This window comes from Mesocricetus auratus, unplaced genomic scaffold, assembly GCF_017639785.1.
Source record: "Mesocricetus auratus isolate SY011 unplaced genomic scaffold, BCM_Maur_2.0 Super-Scaffold_100010, whole genome shotgun sequence".
In the NCBI taxonomy this organism is placed as follows: Eukaryota; Metazoa; Chordata; class Mammalia; order Rodentia; family Cricetidae; genus Mesocricetus; species Mesocricetus auratus.
The window spans coordinates 41,240,060-41,258,913 of NW_024429194.1; the positions used below are offsets into that span (position 1 = coordinate 41,240,060).

At 35.1% G+C, this 18,854-nt stretch overlaps 1 protein-coding gene across 7 annotated transcripts in view; it reads left to right on the forward strand.

Annotated features, from left to right (window-relative positions):
* Kansl1l (KAT8 regulatory NSL complex subunit 1 like) overlaps positions 1 to 18,854 on the forward strand; it is a 90,317-nt gene that overhangs the window by 37,874 nt on the left and 33,589 nt on the right. For all 7 annotated transcript variants that reach the window (XM_005070546.4, XM_021227408.2, XM_021227409.2 and 4 more), the window contains exons 4-6: positions 4,344 to 4,541; positions 4,941 to 5,062; positions 13,752 to 13,956. In XM_005070546.4, the coding sequence (XP_005070603.1) occupies positions 4,344 to 4,541; positions 4,941 to 5,062; positions 13,752 to 13,956 (525 nt within the window). The remainder of the gene's footprint in view (positions 1 to 4,343; positions 4,542 to 4,940; positions 5,063 to 13,751; positions 13,957 to 18,854) is intronic.

Genomic DNA, 18,854 nt, shown 5'->3' on the forward strand with positions numbered 1-18,854 from the left:
TTCTCAAATAGATGCTACTTTTGTAAAGCCTATATATATATATGTATATTAAAGTTATTTGATCATAGTTTTTAACAATTAAGAACTGAGTTCCAGTTGATAAAAATAGTATACATTTTTTTCAAAAGTTGTATTATTGTTACATATATATATCATAATTTGCCATCTTTACCATTTTTTGTGTGTATAATTTCATAGTATTAAGTACTTTAAAAATACTAGGCATCCATTTCCATAACTTTTCATCTTTTAAAACTGAAAATTCTATACCTATTAAACAATGACTCTCCAGTTTTCCTTCTCCCTAACCGTAATAACCATGTCTGTTTACAAGTATCTCATATATGTGGAAACATAGTAGTACTTATATTTTTATGATTGGCTTATTTTATAGCCTACTGACCTTCTATTTTATGCATATTGTAGTATAAATTTGAGTTTCTTTCCTTTTCAAAAGCTGAATAGTTGTATATTTATCACATTTTGTTTATCCATTGATCTAATGATAGACTTAAGTTGTTCCACGTTTTGACTGTTGTGAGTATGCTATGAATAGAGTGCAAAAAAAAATCTCTTAAGGCACTCTTTTCAGTGGAATGTGATGTGTGCCTTTAATTCCAGCACTCGGGAAGCAAAGGCAGGTGGATCTCTGGAGTTCGAGGTCAGCCTGGTACACAGAGCAAATTCCAGGATAGGCTCCAAAACATTACAGAGAAACCCTGTCTCAAAAAACAAAAAACAAAAAACAGACAAACAAAAAAATCCCAGCACATGGGGAAGGGAGGCAAGTGGATTTCTTTGAGTTCAAGTTCGGCTTGACTACATATACCCAAAACTGGAAGACTTACGTTCCTTGTTCTATAGTGACAGGAGTGATCAAAATAGTGTAATAGCCTAAATGTAAACATTGACCAATAGAACAAAGAACAGAGAATATAAAATACTTGCACATATGGTCAAATGATTTTGAGAATGACATCAAAGCCATTCAATAGAGAAAGCAAAATCTTTTCAACTAATTCGGCCCTGGGGAAACTGGGTATATGGTTTTGTTTATCAAATAAAAATTCAACACGACACAACGTGAAATACAGTGAAAGTAGTGCTAAGGGGAGACTACATTGCTACAAGCACACTTAAACTAAAGTCTCTGGTAATAACCTAACTTTAAATGTCAAATAGCCATCAGAAGGGCAGTCAGACCCAAAAACCAGCAGAGGAAAAGAAAATGCAAATGAGGATAGAAAAAAGTCAAAGATTTGGAGCTTTGGTTGGTTGGTTGTTTTGTTATTGAGAAAAGGTCTGACTATGTAGCCTGTCTTCAGCCAGCCTTCTGCTTCAGTCTCCTGAATGTTCAGTTATAAGATATGTGCTACCACTGGGTGGTGGTGGCTCACGGCTTTAATCCCAGCACTCGGGAGGCAGAGGCAGATGGATCTCTGTGAGTTCGAGGCCGGGCTGGACCGACAGCCTCCAAAACAATACAGAGAAACCCTGTCTCATAAAACCAAAAAAAAAAAAAATGTGCTACTATCCCAGCTTTGAGAAAGATAACTAAAAACCAGAGTTGGTTCTTTTAGCCAGGTTTTGTGGTATGGACTGATAATTACAGCACTTTGGGGACAGAGACAAATCAATCACTTGTATCATGCCATCCCCTTTTCCCTCTTCCCACCTTCTTTTTAATTTATCTTCTTTCCCCTACTAAGCTATTAAATGGCTGAAGTTAGATGTGCTCATGTTTGGGTCTGATTTTGTTTCATTGGCCCGCATGTCTGTTTCTGTGCCAATATACTGTTTTTATTACTGTAGCTCTTAATATATTTTAAAATCTGGAATTTTAACCACCTCAGCATTGTTCTGTTTGTTCAGAATTGTTTTGGCTGTCTGTGGTTCTTCTGTAGTTCCATATGAAGTGTAGAATACTTTCCTTTTTCTGTTTCTCTAAAGAATGAGATGGGGATTTTGATTTGGAGTGTACTGAATTTGTAAATATATTTTTGTAGAATTGTCACTTTCACAATGTTAATACTAACAACCCATGAGCAATGGTGTTTTTCCATTTTCTAATTTTGTCTCTTTTTTCAGACGTTTAAAGTTTTCATTCTAAAGGTCCCTCACTTCTTGGCTTGGTTTATTCCTAAATATTCTTTGATAGGAGTGTATCCATGATCTCCTTCTCTGTACGTTTGTTGTTTGTGTGTAGAAAAGTTATTGATTTGTGCAAGCTGATTCTGTATCCTGCCATGTTGCTGAGTTTGTTTATCGTTTCTAGCAGTTTTCTGATAGAATTTTTGGAATATATCATTGGAAAAGAGGGATAATTTTACTTTTTCTCATATTTGTATTGAAGAGTATGTTTCTACTTTTTTCTTCTTATTTTGAGCTTTAACTCACATGTGACTTAACATATGGTCTCTTTGGGAAAATGCACAATGTATAATTAGGAATCTATATGCTGCTGTTGGATAGGTCTACGTATGTCTGTTAAATCTATTCAGTTCACTGTGTTATGTCCTGTGCTTACTTACATCTGTGATTGTGAGTTACTATTGTGGAACTATTTCTTACTTTTATTGTGTTTTGCTTCATGTATTTTGATGGGCATTTATTAGCTGTATAAAAACTTAAAATTATGTCTCTACTGACTGACATTAGTATTGCCACACTGTTCCCTTTTGGTTGCTTTTTGTGTGGTATATTTTTCTATCAATTTAAGTTTATCATATCATTGTATTTAGTATGTCTTCTAGACAGGTTTACAATGGTACATTTTTATTCATTTCTGCTATTCTGTGACTCCTGATTGGAGGGTTTAATTCATTAATAAAGTAATTAATTACAAGGATTAATTTAACTTTGACATCTTGCTGGTTGTTTTCTTTATGTTGTATGACTTTTTGTGACTTATTTCTTTTATTACTCCTCCTTTTGCTCATTTTATTTTGTAGTTCATTTTATTCTGGGGCAGGGTTTCACTCTAAAGTGCTGGCTAGTGAGGAAGTTGATATGTAGATCAGGTTGACCTTGAATTTACAGATATTCTCCTACTTCTGCTTCCCAAGTACTGGAGTTAAAGACTTGTAGCACTGTGCCTGAATTTACTTAATTTTTGATGTTGAAAGTTCTTCTGTTTTTCCTTTGAGTATATACTATCATTATTTTCTTTATGGTTACTAATCGAGATTGTGTCTAACTTTATAAAATTTTAGCATTCTAATTTGAATTTATAACCGTACAACTTCAACAACATATAAAATCCTCTTCCTTTCTTTACAACAACATTCCATGTTAATGTCTTTTATGCCACAAACAAATTAATAATTCTTTTAAATATATTTATCTCTTACATAATAGAAGACAAAGGTGAAATCACAACCATTGTTTTAGTATTGCTAGCTTTTATAATTCTCTTGTATTTACTTTTATTTCCAACCTTTTTTCTCAAAAAATTCAATAACCGTGCTGTATTTGTCTTCTGTGTTTCTGCTGTATGTTTCTCTTTTCTCTGGGGGGGTCATAGATTAATTTCCTTATTTTATTTACCTATTTGAGTCCTCTTTGAGGTCATTGATCACTTTTGCTGGTAAACTTTATAGATCTGTATGTGGAATTTTCCTTTTTAGTATGTTTTAATTTAGTAGTTACCATTTTTTTGTAGTTGTTATAGTAGGCTTTTGGTTTTGTGTATTTCTTTGTTCACTCTGGTTTGGATATTTCTCCTAGTTTTGGGGAAATCTGTTTGGTCATTTGCATATTTCTGTGTAGTCAACCCCCAGTTCTATTTTTTGATATGACCCGTTTTTCCTTTTCCTCTGCAGGTGAGTAGGCGAAACTGTGTTGGCTTTTCTTTCTTCTTTTCAGTCTATTATTTGTTTCTGTGTAATTTTCAGGTGACCCATCAACTTTTTGGCAGATTTCCAAGCTCTGTTTTCCCTTTTCTGTTTGGGTCAAGGCTACCCCGCCCCCCCTTTTTTTCTTCTCTTTAATTATGGCACAGACATATGGAGACATTTTCCTGTGTGTGTGTGTGTGTGTGTGTGTGTGTGTGCGTGTGCGTGTGCTTGCACATGCACGGGCATTCCTGTGTGCATGTTCTCATAGGTCAGAAAAGTATGTTGGATCCCCTGGAGCTGGAGTTGTAGGTGGTTGTAGACTGACTGACCTAGGTGCTGGGATCCAAACTTAGTTTCTCTGCAAGAGCAATGCATGCTCGTAACTGCTAAGTCATCTCTCCAGCCCCAATCAGTCAGTTTTTAAGAGAGACAAACTATATTTTCAATTTTACATGTTTCCATGAGGGCATTAAGATGTGATCCCTTTTACTGTTTTTTACCCCGTAGGGGATAGTGATCTTAGAAGAATGTCCGCTTCCAAAAGACATTTTGAAAAAACAAATACAGTTTTCAAACCAAGCAGTGTCATTAAGCACTTCAGTGAATTCTCAGGTTCCCCAAAGGGGTGAAGAGCCTTTGCCTGAGCATGATTTTGAGATGTCACCAAGTAGCCCTACGCTACTTCTTCGAAACATAGAAAAACAGGTAAGCTTAGAGTGTCTTTTTCATGAATAACTTTAGATTTTGTTTCTTAAACTCTTTGATAGGGTTAGATATTACATATCCTCCAAAAATCACTTATGTTGTTCAGCATTAGTCTCTAGCTAATAGACCCAGTCCCTGAGAGTTGATTGAATAATGAAGGTTCAGACTAGATCAACCCCATGATAGATATACAATTTGTTAGAAGTTATAAGGTGGGGTCTTGTTGGAGAAAGTAGGCAACTAGGAACACATTTCAAAGAAGCAAACACTATGGACAAACAGGCTTCATTTTACTATATGCAAATCAATAAATACAATATAGCATATAATTACTCAGGAGAGAAATTCAGAATCTTAATGATGCTTGACTGTACTAAAGTGTTAACTGTTCTTTTGTAGAGTGCACAGTTGACTGAGATCATTAACAGTTTGATTGCCCCTCTCAACTTGTCTCCAACTTCATCACCCCTCTCCTCTAAATCCTGTAGTCACAAATGTCTGGCTAATGGCATTTCAAGGAGGTAGGTATTACTTGAAGTGTTTGGCTTCTAAATTTGGCCTATTTTATTTTAATTTTGTTGATCTATATCTGTTACAGCCATTTTTCTTCTCCATTATGGACTACAATAGTACAATCAGTAGATCATGGGTACAGTTTTAAGCTTGAGTAAGTTCATGGGATTAATGTAATTATAAAATCTTTCCATGAGGAAGTACAATTTCTAGGAATTTTAATGCTTCTAAAAATCATACTAGTGATATTAGCTATTGCCTTATTACTATGACTTCCATTTTGTACATTTTTTCCCTTGATCTCTAGTTTACTGTAACTTAAAAAAAAAGACCCTATAGTTGGGCACAGAAGATTGGCACATATCATCATAATTTTACATTAATTTTTATATTAATCATATTATTTTAAGTACTTCCTAATATAGCAAAAATGATAATGTATATCTTGATAAAATCATATTAAGCATTAATATTAATAGCTATTTCATTCTTAAATTACATTAGTTAATATAAGTTAAGTGATAAATAAAAATATTTTTATTTCTAATTGATTATTCTGAAAGCTTGTTTTATTTATTTATTGTTTATTATTTTGTTTTTTGAGACAGTATTCTGTAGGTACGGAACCTGTCCTTGACCTCGTTCTGTAGACCAGGCTGGCCTCAAACACACAGAGCTCCACCTGCCTCTGCCTTCCAAGTGCTGGAAATAAAGGTGTGTGCTACCTCCACCCAGCTGAAAGCTTGTTTTAAAATATTTCTACAGTTTTATTTATGTGCAGTCATTTTTCCCTGGTTCTATCATGAAAATGTTTTTTCCACTGATTTTGCTTCAGTTTTTATGTAGTGTCATTCTTGCATTCATGCTTCACTTAGAAAGTGAGACTTGCTGGTTGTATGGCAACTATGATAGTCGCATTCACAAGAATCCTGGTTTGGAGGTTTAATGATGAAAGTCAGTTATAAGTTGAGTCATAAAATGATGAATGAACATTGTGGTTTCAGGCCAAATGCATTTTCTGTATCATTTTGCTTATCTAAATTATTCTTATTACCATGACTGTATTACTGGATACACACACACACACACACACACACACACACACACACACACACACACACGCACACACTATTTAGGGTTTTTATTGCTGTGAAGAGATACCATGACCATGGCAACTCTTATAAAAGAAAAACATCTAATTTAGGTGGCTGCTTACAGTGCAGAAGTTCAGTCCATTATCATCATGGTGGGGAGCATGGCAGCATGCAGGCAGACATGGTGCTAGAGGAGCTGAGAATCCTACATCTTGCAGGCAACAGGAAGTCAATTGAGACACTGGGCAGTTTTCTGAGCATAGCAAACTTAAAAGCTCATTCCTCCTCACAGTGACACACTTTCTCCAATAAGGCTCTATTCACTCCACCAAAGCCACACTTCTTCGTGGCGCCATTCTTTATGAGATTATGAGGGTCAATTACACTCAACCCACCACACACACAGTAATACAAAAAGTCACATGTACTTTATACATATCTGAATGGTGATACTATCCAGTTATTGGATTGTGCACTGGGTATATAATCGGGAATAAAACCAGATCTGGGTTCTGTTCTTGTGATAGAGTGTCCAGTTGAGGAATAACTGATGCCATCTGTCTAGGTTAGGGTTTCTATTGCTGTGAAGAGATACCATGACCATGGCAACTCTTAATAAAGGAAAACATTTGATGGGGTGGCGTATAGTTTCAGAGTTCTAGTCCATTATCATCATGAAGGGACATGGCAGAATGCAGGCAAACATGGTGCTGGAGGAGTTTTATATCTTGATGTGCAGGCAACAGGAAGTTGTCTGTGTCACTGCACATGACTTGAGCATATAAGAGACCTCAAAGCCACCTCCACAGAGACACACTTCCAACAAGGCCATGCCTATTCTGACAAAGCTACACCTTCCCATGGAGACCATTTATTTTAAACCACCTCACCATCATAATCATTTAAATGAATACATAATTTTAAACACTGAAAAATGTTCTAAAGAAATTTTTATTGCTAAAAATGTCATTTGGAGCTAGGCAGGCATGGTAGCTCATGCCTATAACCCCAGGATTTGGGAGGCTCAGTCAAGAGGATTGCTAGGCTAAAGCCAGCCTAGGAGTTATAAATGAAACCTTGTCTTAAAAACAAACAGGCTAAGGAGATGATTCAGTGGTTAAGAGTGCAAACTGCTCTTGACAAGGACCTGAAGTTGGTTCCCAGCCTATGCCAAATGGCTCATAGCATCCTGTAATTCTAGCTTCAGGGACTCTCTTCCAGATTTCACAGGGACCTGTATTCATGTGTTCACAAACCCACTCAAGATACACATACAGACATACATAAAATTAAAATAGATGTGGCTTAGTTGTAGAACACTTGCCTAGCATGTGTGAAGCTCTGCATTCAGTTACTACTGCTCAAAGATAATGCATGGGAACAATCAATTATTTCATGGGTAGTTTTGAATATCAGATAACAATCATGATTTATTTTGTTAGAGTTTTTATACAGTATCTGTTTTAGACTTTAAAGCTTCAAAAGAGTAGCGTTTTTTTCGTTTATCTTGTTAAATTGTGGTTTGGGTTTTACTTTGAACACTTGGACCAGTAAGACACATATTATGAACTTCAACTAACATTGAATGAATGAAATATTTGTCATCTTTTAGCCAGTATAAGAAAAATACCTGAATGATCAGCTTTGAATTCAGATACATTTCTTTTGGCTTTCAGTTTTAGAAGTTCACTTTCAGTTGGTCCCATTCATTTTATCTCAAGGCAGATAGTAAAGCACACCATGACAAGAGTATTTGGTGGAACAAAGCAGCCAGCTCATAAGGAACCAGGGAGCACCCTTCTTAAGGTCATACCACTTATGGCTCAAGGATCCCTCTATAGTGCTATAACTCTGTATTTTACTGTTAAAGGATCTACCACCCTCTATTAATGCCAGCCTGTGTACCAACTCTTTAGCGTGTAGACATTTAGTAGACCAGACTCCAAACTATGCCAATATGCATTGCAGTTTCTTACAAATAATTGACATTCTTAAAACAATGTTGGGGGGTTTGCTGGGGGTATACCTCAACTGATACAGTGTTAGCCTACATGAGGCTCTAAATTCCATTCCATTCCTAAACTGCATGTGGATGTTCACACCTCTAATTGTAACACTGAGGAAGTTGTGTGGGATGTAGGAGACCCTGTATTAAAAAAGAAAGAAAGAAAAAGAAAAAAGGAAAAAGATACTGTCCTTATTTTTCCTCTACAATAGTCATGTCAGTTTTCTGTTGCTATCACGGCTGCCTCTATCAGTTCTGCTTCTTACCTACTTTGCCTCTGGATTAGAGTATACAAAATTTGGACCTGTGCTTGCTGCCCTATCATGGGGATTGGATTTCCTGATCCTAGCACCCATACTGAGTGGCTCTTAAATGCCTGCAACTCATTCTCTAAAGAGATCCTCTTCTGCTCTTTATAAGGATGCAAACACACACACACACACACACACACACACACACACACACACACACACACACTAACTAGATATCTTGAAAACGAGAAATTCAAAGCAGTAGGTGACATTTTATAGGAAGAGAAAGCTTCTGTTAAAAGTAACGTAAGCTTGCATGCATGCCATATTGAAGTCTCTCTTGGTTAAATGAAGGCCTTTTTTGATTTTAGCTGCATTCTGTGTAGCTGGCATGTCATACAACTAACCTCACAAGTAAAATGTTTTAGTTCTATTGGAGTGTACTCATCCTAGTTTAACATCATAATTTTGCATATTATGGAAGCAACTTATATTTTAAAGTTTAGCCTTTAATGTAACTATTGGAGGAGTCAAATAAACTATGGTATTTTTTAATATTTTAGGTCATTTTTATAAGTATCATGATAATCTCTTCTCATATCTTTAAAATCAGTGCTTATCATTTTTCTGTTGAACTTGTTTGTGCACTTACTGTTATTCATTGACTCCTAACCCTCATTTATTAATGAAGGGCACCACCCACCCGAAAGTGGTGAAATTGGGTTTAATCTTTTAGCTTTATTAATCCTAGCACAAGCCTGAGATGAGTTACTGAGAACCAAATAAATACGTTTAAATCTCCAAGTAAATGAAGAATTGCATTCTGTCAATGAGGTAGTCTAAGTTTTTAGATCAGATATTTGAAAATGAACATATGATGCTATATTTTATTATCTCTGAGAAAGTGAATTTCTACTTGAAATGGTCTAAAATTTTGTTTGATTTTTGCCTTAATGAGTTCCAGAATGGGGTATAAAATTAAATTCCAGTGAATCCTTGCCATGTTATTTCCATTAACGGTAATTATTCCATGTGAAATGCAACCATTCCTTCTAGTCAGGTGTTATAATTGAATAGCTGCAGCTAAGCTGTCAAACTAGTCACAACGTAAAGTACATTTTAAGATCACAATATTTTCAATAGTCACTTCTAATTATGAGCATATTTGGTATTTTCTGAGTCAGTGTTTTCAGTATAGTTTTGAATTCTGATGGATGACACTAATTATCATGTTAGCTAAGTGTATGAAGTCTATGGGGAAATGAAACTTCCCTGCTGTGCTTTTAAAGTAGTGCCAATAGAGGAGTTATTAGGCTTCCTTTCATTCTTTTTATTGCTAATGATGCAAGTGTAAAAACAAATTTTATACAGGGTAATATATCACTAAAATCATGATATATATATAATTACATAAGAACATGTTTACTTTGTACTATTAATTAAAAAAATGAGAATACAGAATTTACTATACAATGATTTCTTAGAAAAAATATTTGAGGGGTATACAGCAAAATGTTAGTGAAAATAATATTTCATCTTAGAAGGCTGGGTTTAGAAAGTATTTTAGCTTTAATTTATGTCTGGTGGTACATATGAGTACCCATGTGTCTGTATGCCCAGCACGCTTACGGAGGTCAGAGGACAACTGTTGAGGTTGTCCTTCAGGTACCTTCTACCTTTTGCGACACGAATCTTCACCAGGTAGGCCCAGCTTCCAGGATCTGCATGTCTTTTATCTCTCACTGTGCAGTTGATGGGCTTACAGGTCCCAGCCACATACTACAATTCTTACATTGGGTTTTTGTTCTTAAGTTTAGTCTTCATGCTTTTAAATCCTCTTTAGACAGGCATTGTGGCATATGCCTGGAGTCCCAGTTCTTTAGAGGCTGGCATAGATGGACCATGAATTCTAGGCCAGGCCAGCTTGGGCCATACCAAGTTTGAGGCTAGATTTGGCTTACATAGTAAGAACTTTTATTAAAAACAACTACAAAAAGAAATAATAATAAAAGGTTCCATTTGAAGTAGCCAGAGGTAAGACTATAAATAACAATATAATAATCAGTTTTTCTCCATAGAAAATTAAACATAGAGACTGTATTAAAAATAAATCCACCTATTTCTAGACTTAATAATCTCAATTATTTTGCTTGAAATTCAGTTAAGTGATTTCTATTTCTAGCATGATTGTTTACTCCAGAAATATTTTAAAAGTAAATTCTGGAGACTATTATTTTAACACTAAACAGTTTCTGTGATGGACTTTTTAAAAAATATGTAATACTCTATTTTAACATTATTGTATTTTGTTACCTTGGTCTTGAGTTCCTAAACCCTTCTGACTCTACTTCTCAAATGTACAGTTATTATACTAACCATAATTTATCATTATCATGAAGTCTTCTAGTCATATTCAACTTTTCATCCTTAAAGTAATCTTTTATTGACTGAGTTGTTAGGATCAGTATCCAGCAAAATCTATACTTTATATTTCGTTGTTAAGTCTACTATTTTTCTTTTGTTTTCAGCAGCCAATTTAAATGTAGTAGAAATCCTAATAAAAAATTAAAAGTCTACAGCTTAAGGATTTATTTTGTACTGTAAATTGAGTCTAGAGTCTTATACATGCTAGGCAAGTGCTCTATCCACAAATTACATGTGTGTGTGTGTACTTTTTAAAAACTTTTGGAACTGTATCAGAAGTACAGGTATTTGAGAAGCTATATATCTCAGTTAAATATTATAATATTTGGCTTTAGCCTAGAAAAAAAATCCCTTTTATCTGGGCATGGTATATGATCTAGCACTTTGTACTTTTTACATTTTAGTGATAGGACTCACTAAATTGCCTAGGCTGGTCTTTGCCTTATTCTGTATCCCAGGCAAGCCTTGAACTTATAGTCTGATTTCATTGCTGAGGCTTCCAGGGTGGCTCATATTACACACCATTGTCACCAGGACAGGCAAAAGACTTTAGGTGACAGTTTTGTGTTATTACTGATCACTACAAATATCACTGATATAGTTGTTGAGTGTATTATACTTACCATCATCCCTGCTTAATTCTTCCTTTTGTTTTCATCAACATAAACTATCCAGGTGTCTTCAGATGTTTTTGCTTTCCTATTGCTGTGTAAGCATTCTTGAAATTTTTGTTTTATCCACTCTAAAAGAATATTTTTATAGTAGCTATAATATGATTTAAAAGCAATACTGTTAGAGAAAACAGTATCTTTTGTGTGTGTATGAATGTGTATAGGGGTATGGTATATGTATATGTTCTGTGGTTGTATGCATGCATGTGGAAACTAGATGTCTCTCTCAAGCACTCTCCACCTTACATTCAGAAATAAGGTCTCACTGAACCTGGAGTGCATCCATGCTGCTGAGTTTTAGATTTCATTTAAGCCTGTCTCCTGTTCCAGTACTGGAGGTCATGGAAAAAAAAAAAAAAGCAAGCAAGCTTCCATGGCAGGTATTTTGCAGACTGAGCTATTTCTCTAGGCCTTACAAGAACTGTGACTCTTATTTACCTGCAAACACCAAATGTTCTTAAGTCAAATAGCATTATTTAGTTAGTGATATTCCACAGGTAGAGGACAAACAGATACCTCTACTCAATGTTTCCATCTTCTTGTCACCATTAAAGAAATCATAAGTAAGGCATTTGGAGTGAGTTTATTACACGACAGAGTTACATGGTGAAGCAGTAATAACTGGCTTCTCAGGAAGAAAATATCCCAAATCTCCAATAGCTCCTTTTATGCCCAAACTTAAAATGATAGAGGAGTGATTTTTCTTGAGTTAAGGTATAGGAAAGGTGAAGAATTCCAGGAAGGAGTGTGGGCATGTGTCATGGAATAGGGCTAACCCAGCTTTTCTGCCCTTATGTGGGGTTTTTCAGATACAGCATGGTGTCAGATACATGATAGAGTCAAACAAATTTGCAAGGCTAATGATATGGAGATGAATTATAATGGAGCAAAGTGTAGTTAGTAGTTGTCCCAGCAGGTGTTGAGTGGTCACATAAAGTTCTGCTATAATACACCACAGTTTGTCACCCTTTCATTAGTGTGCTGTTTGTCATTTACACCCTGTGTCTACCTAGCTTATTTGAAATTCACTCAACAGTAGACGACTAAGTCAACTAGTGTAGGACTGCATAAAGTTGCAATTAGTACCTGTTGTTGAAAAGCTTACTTTATATTAATACATAGTATATTACATAGCATATATCAGTGTATTAGTATAAGAAGTATACTAATAATGTAAGTGAAGTGTGTCAACATCAAACAGTTCTCCAAAATTTTCAAGACATATTATTCTGAGTAATTACACTTAGGAACAGATTCAGATTGCCTTGAATGATATGTTCCACTGTGGAACATTTTTATGAACAAAAGAAATTCATACATAAGGCACCTACCAAATACAGGGTTAGAGATTCAAGTAGGCCAGGCCCAGCAAAGCTAGGCAACTGTCACCATTTTCAGGTACTATCTCTTGACATTCTTAGTTTTTGTAATGGTAGAAGGTGGTGATCTGGTAATAATTTATTAATATAGTCCAAAGGGGCTTTATTTTACTGTTAGTCAAAAATAAAACTAGATCAGATTCAGAGATGGGTTGCAAATGACTATCACAGGACTAAATATACTCCAAGATCATTTTCTCTTGATGTATAATATTCCAACATAATCATGAAATTTTAAGTTGACAGTTTGTAAAATCTTCAAAATAGATGCCTTAATTTTCTGGAAACTTCAGTTCACAAAACCTTAAATGTAATGTTAAAAATTGGTATAAAGAGTAATTGTAAAATTATATTTTTCATGTATAACTTATTTCATTACTTTATTGTTTTAACTTAGAAGTTTAAAGGGTTCTAAACTATAATAGGATTGAAGGTGTTCCAGAATTCACTGAAACTTCGTATGCAGTAAACTTGTATTTCAGAGGAACTAAAGATGCAGTGAGGAGACCTTGGTACTTTTTAAACTTTGGTTCTGATGTACTTCATCCACATGCAAAAGGAAATTGGCATGAATAGTTAAAACTATGTTGTATGTGAATTACTGATTTACAAGGAACATTCATTTTATGCTAAAGAACATTTTAACTTTGAAGACATACCTTTTGTAGCAGAAAATAGAAATTATTTCTATATTTTTGCTATGTAAATTCTCCATGAATGTCAATTATTTTACCTGCTGTTATCACAAAATTGGCTAAAAGTGAATACTCTTTTATCATAATAAACCAAGAAAATTTACATTTTACATTTAGTTTTCTTTGTCTTTTGTTCATTTTATTTTATCCCCCATCTCCAATATTTCATACATTTCAGTGCTTCAGAGAATTTAGATGAGCTCTCTTCCTCCAGTAGCTGGTTACTTAATCAGAAGCACAGTAAGAAAAGGAGAAAAGACAGGACAAGATTGAAATCTCCATCCTTGGCTATCATGAGTACAGCTGCCCGAACAAGGCCCCTTCAGAGTTTCCATAAAAGAAAACTCTACAGATTGAGCCCCACTTTTTACTGGACTCCTCAGGTAAGGCTGCATTTGGGAAAACATGAAGAAAGATTTCACTACTAATATATTGAGTAAATTGGAGGTGAATTATATATAGTTAGATAATAATAGATACTGAAAATAAAAATTGGGATTTAATAATTTTAAATATAGCCATATACTTTAAAATTTCTTATGATCAGTTTTTTAAAAAAGGAATTATTGTTTTCTTTGCTGCTGGAAATTTAACATGGGCCCCCTGCATGCCAAACCTGCACTCTACACTGAGCTATGATCAAGCCCCTGGTTTAAAAAAATAAATGTATGTTGCTGTTTTGTAAGTACATTAAACTAATTTTTAAAGAAAATGAAATGTCAAGGTGATTTTTAAAACACCAAGGTAAGGGTAATGATGAAATGTCCTACACATCTGTGTTAGAGATATCTGCTCAGGAACACAGGGTATACAATGAGGCAGGGAACACCAGTGCAGGAGCTGGCTTTTAGAAGTGTCTTCTGCCAAATGGGGGAATATTTGAGTATCAAACTTTTTAGTTCCCTCCCTCCCTTCCTCTCTCCCTCCCAAAAAGGGTCTTATGTGTCCTATGCTGGCCTTAATTAACTGTATAGCTAAGAATGATCTTGAACTGATCTTCCTGTTTCCACCTCTGGGGTACCTGGATTATGAGTATGCTGGGAATTGAACCCAAGCTTTGTGAATGCTAGGCCAATGCTTTACCAACTGATCTACACCCCCATCTCAGTAAGGACAGTAATGAACTACAGGAAACAAGAGTGGGACAGGGATGAAGCTAAGCTGATAAGAGCGCTAGTAAGCATTCACAATGCCCCAGGGTTTGAGGCATGGTGACATATACCTGCAGTCTCCATATTCAGGAGGGGGAGGCAAGATGATGAAAACTGCAAGGCCACCCTAGGTCACGTAATGTGGCCTACATGACACAGTGTCTCAAAACTACATAAAAAACCACATGCATGAGGTCACAGCGATGACACAGAAAAGATGGAATGGTTTGTAGGCAGGTGTTTAGGTAGACAGGGCAGGGTGATAATAAATAGAATGGATGAGAAAATGAAAGAATGACTGGGCAAGAGAGATAAAAGTTCACAATGTCATGTCATGAAGAATTGTTCTTGACTGAGATACTAGGAAGATATATGACAAAGGATTAATGTGTAATACAGAGTAGAATATTGTCAGAGGGACAATTTTTCTTAGAAAAGCAAGAAAACTGAAGTATGGTTGATAAATTAGATAAAGATATTTATCAGGTTAGGGATGTAGCTATATCTGCAGTAGTTACTGAGCTATATCTCCAGTCTACCATCCATAAACCACATTCTGGCATCATCTCCAACACTGCAAATAAAAAACAAAAAGCCAGTGTTGAATTTTTGGCTTGTAAGAACTGTTGTTTTGTTATGTAAGAAACGAACTTATTGTAGGAAACACTCACTGAAATATTAAAGGTTAGGAGCTAACACTAATATTAACTCCTTTGCATACAGAATAGTATTACTTCTGTGTCATCATTTGGAGCATTGAAGGTACAGACATTTCATTACATTTCTATACACTCATTAGTTGATACAAGGCAATGAAGAGAAGTAACAATGCAACACTACTCTATAGTAGTAGAGAGGACATAGGACAAAGACTTAGCTGACAACCATGGGGGAAATATTTGAATTTTTAAATATTATACTATTAAGGACATTTTCAGGACTTGTGGTTTCAGGCCCAGCATACAAAGAAAGTAGACAATATCACTACTATCTTTAGACTAAAACAGTGAGAAACTCAAAAGCTAATTTCTTACCATGAATCTGTCAGAGATTTGAGATTGCCAAGCTAATTGCTACCTTGAAATACTGGGAGACAGGAAAATCCAGAGTCACAGCCAAATTCTGTTTACAGTTGTAGAAGCCATATGGCACACTAACCACATGGACCTTCATTCATTCATGGACTCACACATTTGAAAACTTAAAGCTAAGAGGGGACAGCTATGGCTCTAGCATGTAAGGAGGAAGAGAACCAATGTGAAATGGGCTCAGGCATTATCTGTAACAAAGATTCTTTAGGAGAAAGATTTACCACCTGAAGGAAGAACTTCTTTCCCATTTTTATTGCTGGTTGTCTCTCACTTAAGTAGGAATGTGAGTTAGAAACAGTTGTTAAATTCATGGGTACACTGAGATTTAATCACCAGATTAAGACTGAGATTTAATCACCAGATTAAGACTACTTCCTTTTCACACACTTAACTACCAAGCTAAAAGAGCTCTTGTGCGAGATCAGGAAATAGCTGCAGACTCTGAGGAGGACCTTGAAGGGATTCACAAGTGAGTCCCTCAGTGGGTGGAAGACTTGCAGTAAAAGTTAAAAAGACAATCCACAGTATCTAAGCAGGGAGGAAACACTGGCTCTGGTATTATTTTTCTAGTTACTCCCCTTGTAGCTTTTTATTTTTCTTGGTTTTGTTCCTCTTGTTCTGCTTTGTGATTGCTTGTATCTATAGTTTTAGTTTTCTTCCTACCTGTTATATTTTCCTATATACTCCTTCCTCACTTTATCTCTTAACCCTTTCCAAATCCTCCACACTTTTTACTTATTATTAACTTTAGCATTAACAACTTTTAAACATCCTTGTTTTTATATTTAGGATCTGAGATATTTTATAACCTTACTAAGGATGTAGGTAGTCATTTGCATTTTAATACATTTTAATAACTTTTCTGGACAAATAATTGTTTTGTTTTTAATCTCTGCTTCTTCTCCTTTAAAGAGTAGTGTGAACCAGAAGCCCAAGAGAAAACTATCCTCTTAAAAGTTATGAATATATATAAAGGAAAGGAAATATATATATATCATATTAGATGTTAAGTCACAGTATAAAACCACAAGAAATATGAAAAATTTAGACAATATGACTCCTTATCTAATTGTAACTCCTCAATAGGTAAAACCAAAGATGCTGAAATAAGATGAAATGTAAGACAAAGAATTCAAAAGCCTATTTTTAAACCTGATCAATGACTTTAACGGAGATCATAAATAAAGTCTGCAACATGGATTGAAAATTCAGCAAGGAAACAAATTAAACAACAAACAAATAATAGTAATAATAAATTATAATAAACAAGTGGAAACTATCACCAATAGACTACATCAAGCAGAAGAAAAAAAACAAAATAAAGGTCAAGAGTACATTTGTTTTTTCATTTTCATTTATTTATTTATTTATTTATTTGGTATTTACGAGACAGGGTTTCTCTGTATTGTTTTGGAGGCTATTGGTTCAGCCTGGCCTCGAACTCACAGAGATCCACCTGCCTCTGCCTCCCCCGAGTGCTGGGATTAAAGGTGTGCGTCACCACCGCCCGGCAAGAGTACATTTAGACATCAGTCAAAACAAGAAAAAATAAAGGAAGCCTATGACTTTGAAAAACTTTGGGATATAATCGAGAGACCAAACCTCCAAGACACTAAACCCAAGTGTGCATGTAGTAGAAGAGTAGGATTTCAGTCACTGGTGATTAAATTGAGAATACATGAAGGGTAACAGCAAGACTGTCAAACACAACACAGCAAAAAGCTACCAGAGGAAAATGTCAATGTACTTATAAAGGCATTGCCATCAGAATAACATTAGATCTTTTCTTTCAGCAAAAGCTTGAGAAGCCAAAAAATCATGGGATGATACCATTCAAGAAATTAGGGCTTCTATCAGTCTATCATCTACCATCTATCTAAACATAGATAGAGGGTGGTTATGTTCTTTCTTTCTATTTTGAATTTCTTCAGGGCTTTTATAAATAATGGAATGCTGATCTTGGTCAAGGGCTTTTCCTGAATCTATTGAGACAATAAGATTATAATAATAAGATCTATGCCTCTGAGTATTATATATGTATGTGTTATATTAATCTACTTATGTTGAACTATTCCTAAATCTCTGGAATGAAACCAACTTGTTTATAATTTGTCTAGGGTATATTTATGGTATAGTCTCTCTCTCTCTCTCTCTCTCTCTCTCTCTCTCTCTCTCTCTCTCTCTCTCTCTCTCTCACTGCTCTCCCTCTCCTTCCTTTCCTCCCTCCCTAAAATCAAAGACAAGGGGGTCCACTCTTTACATTCTTACCTAATACATCACTGGAATTCTTATCAAAATCAATAAAGCATATGAAAGATATAACATGGAAACAACTGTTTAAAAAGCTGCCTTAATTGCAAATGAATTGATACTAAAAAAAAACTTTGATAGAGAGTGGCCCAGCCAACTAAGAGCACTGGCTGCTCTTCCAGAGGGCCAGGGTTCAATTCCCAGCACCCACGTTGCAGCTCACAATTGTCTGTAACTCCAGTTCCAAGGGATTTGGTGAGTTCTTCTGTCTTCCATACTAGGTATGCACATGGTGCACAGACATGCCAGCAAAACCCCAGACACACAAAAATGAAAATTAAAAGAAAAGACCTTGATAAAGACTCCCCAATCAAACTTTTCAATCTGATAAGTATTTCCAAAACATAATGGGATACAAAATCAACATACAAAATAGAGTTACTTTTAAAATATACAGTTACAATTATGCTGAGGGAAATAATCCATTTCATATTAGCTTCAAATACAAAAATAAAGGAATAATCCTAACTCTAGAAGTGAAAGGTCTACAATAAATGTAAAACACCAATGAAAGAAACCAATGAAAATAGTAAATGGAAAAACATCCAATTCAATGGATCAGCAGAATATTGTGAATAGATATATATACTACCCTAAGTCCTTTATAGTCCAATGCAATCCTTACCAAAATTACAATGACATTCTTCAAAGAAAATCTCAAATAACCAAAGGAATTCTGAACAGTTAGTAATGTTGTAGTATCAAATACCTGGTTTCCAATTATAGAAT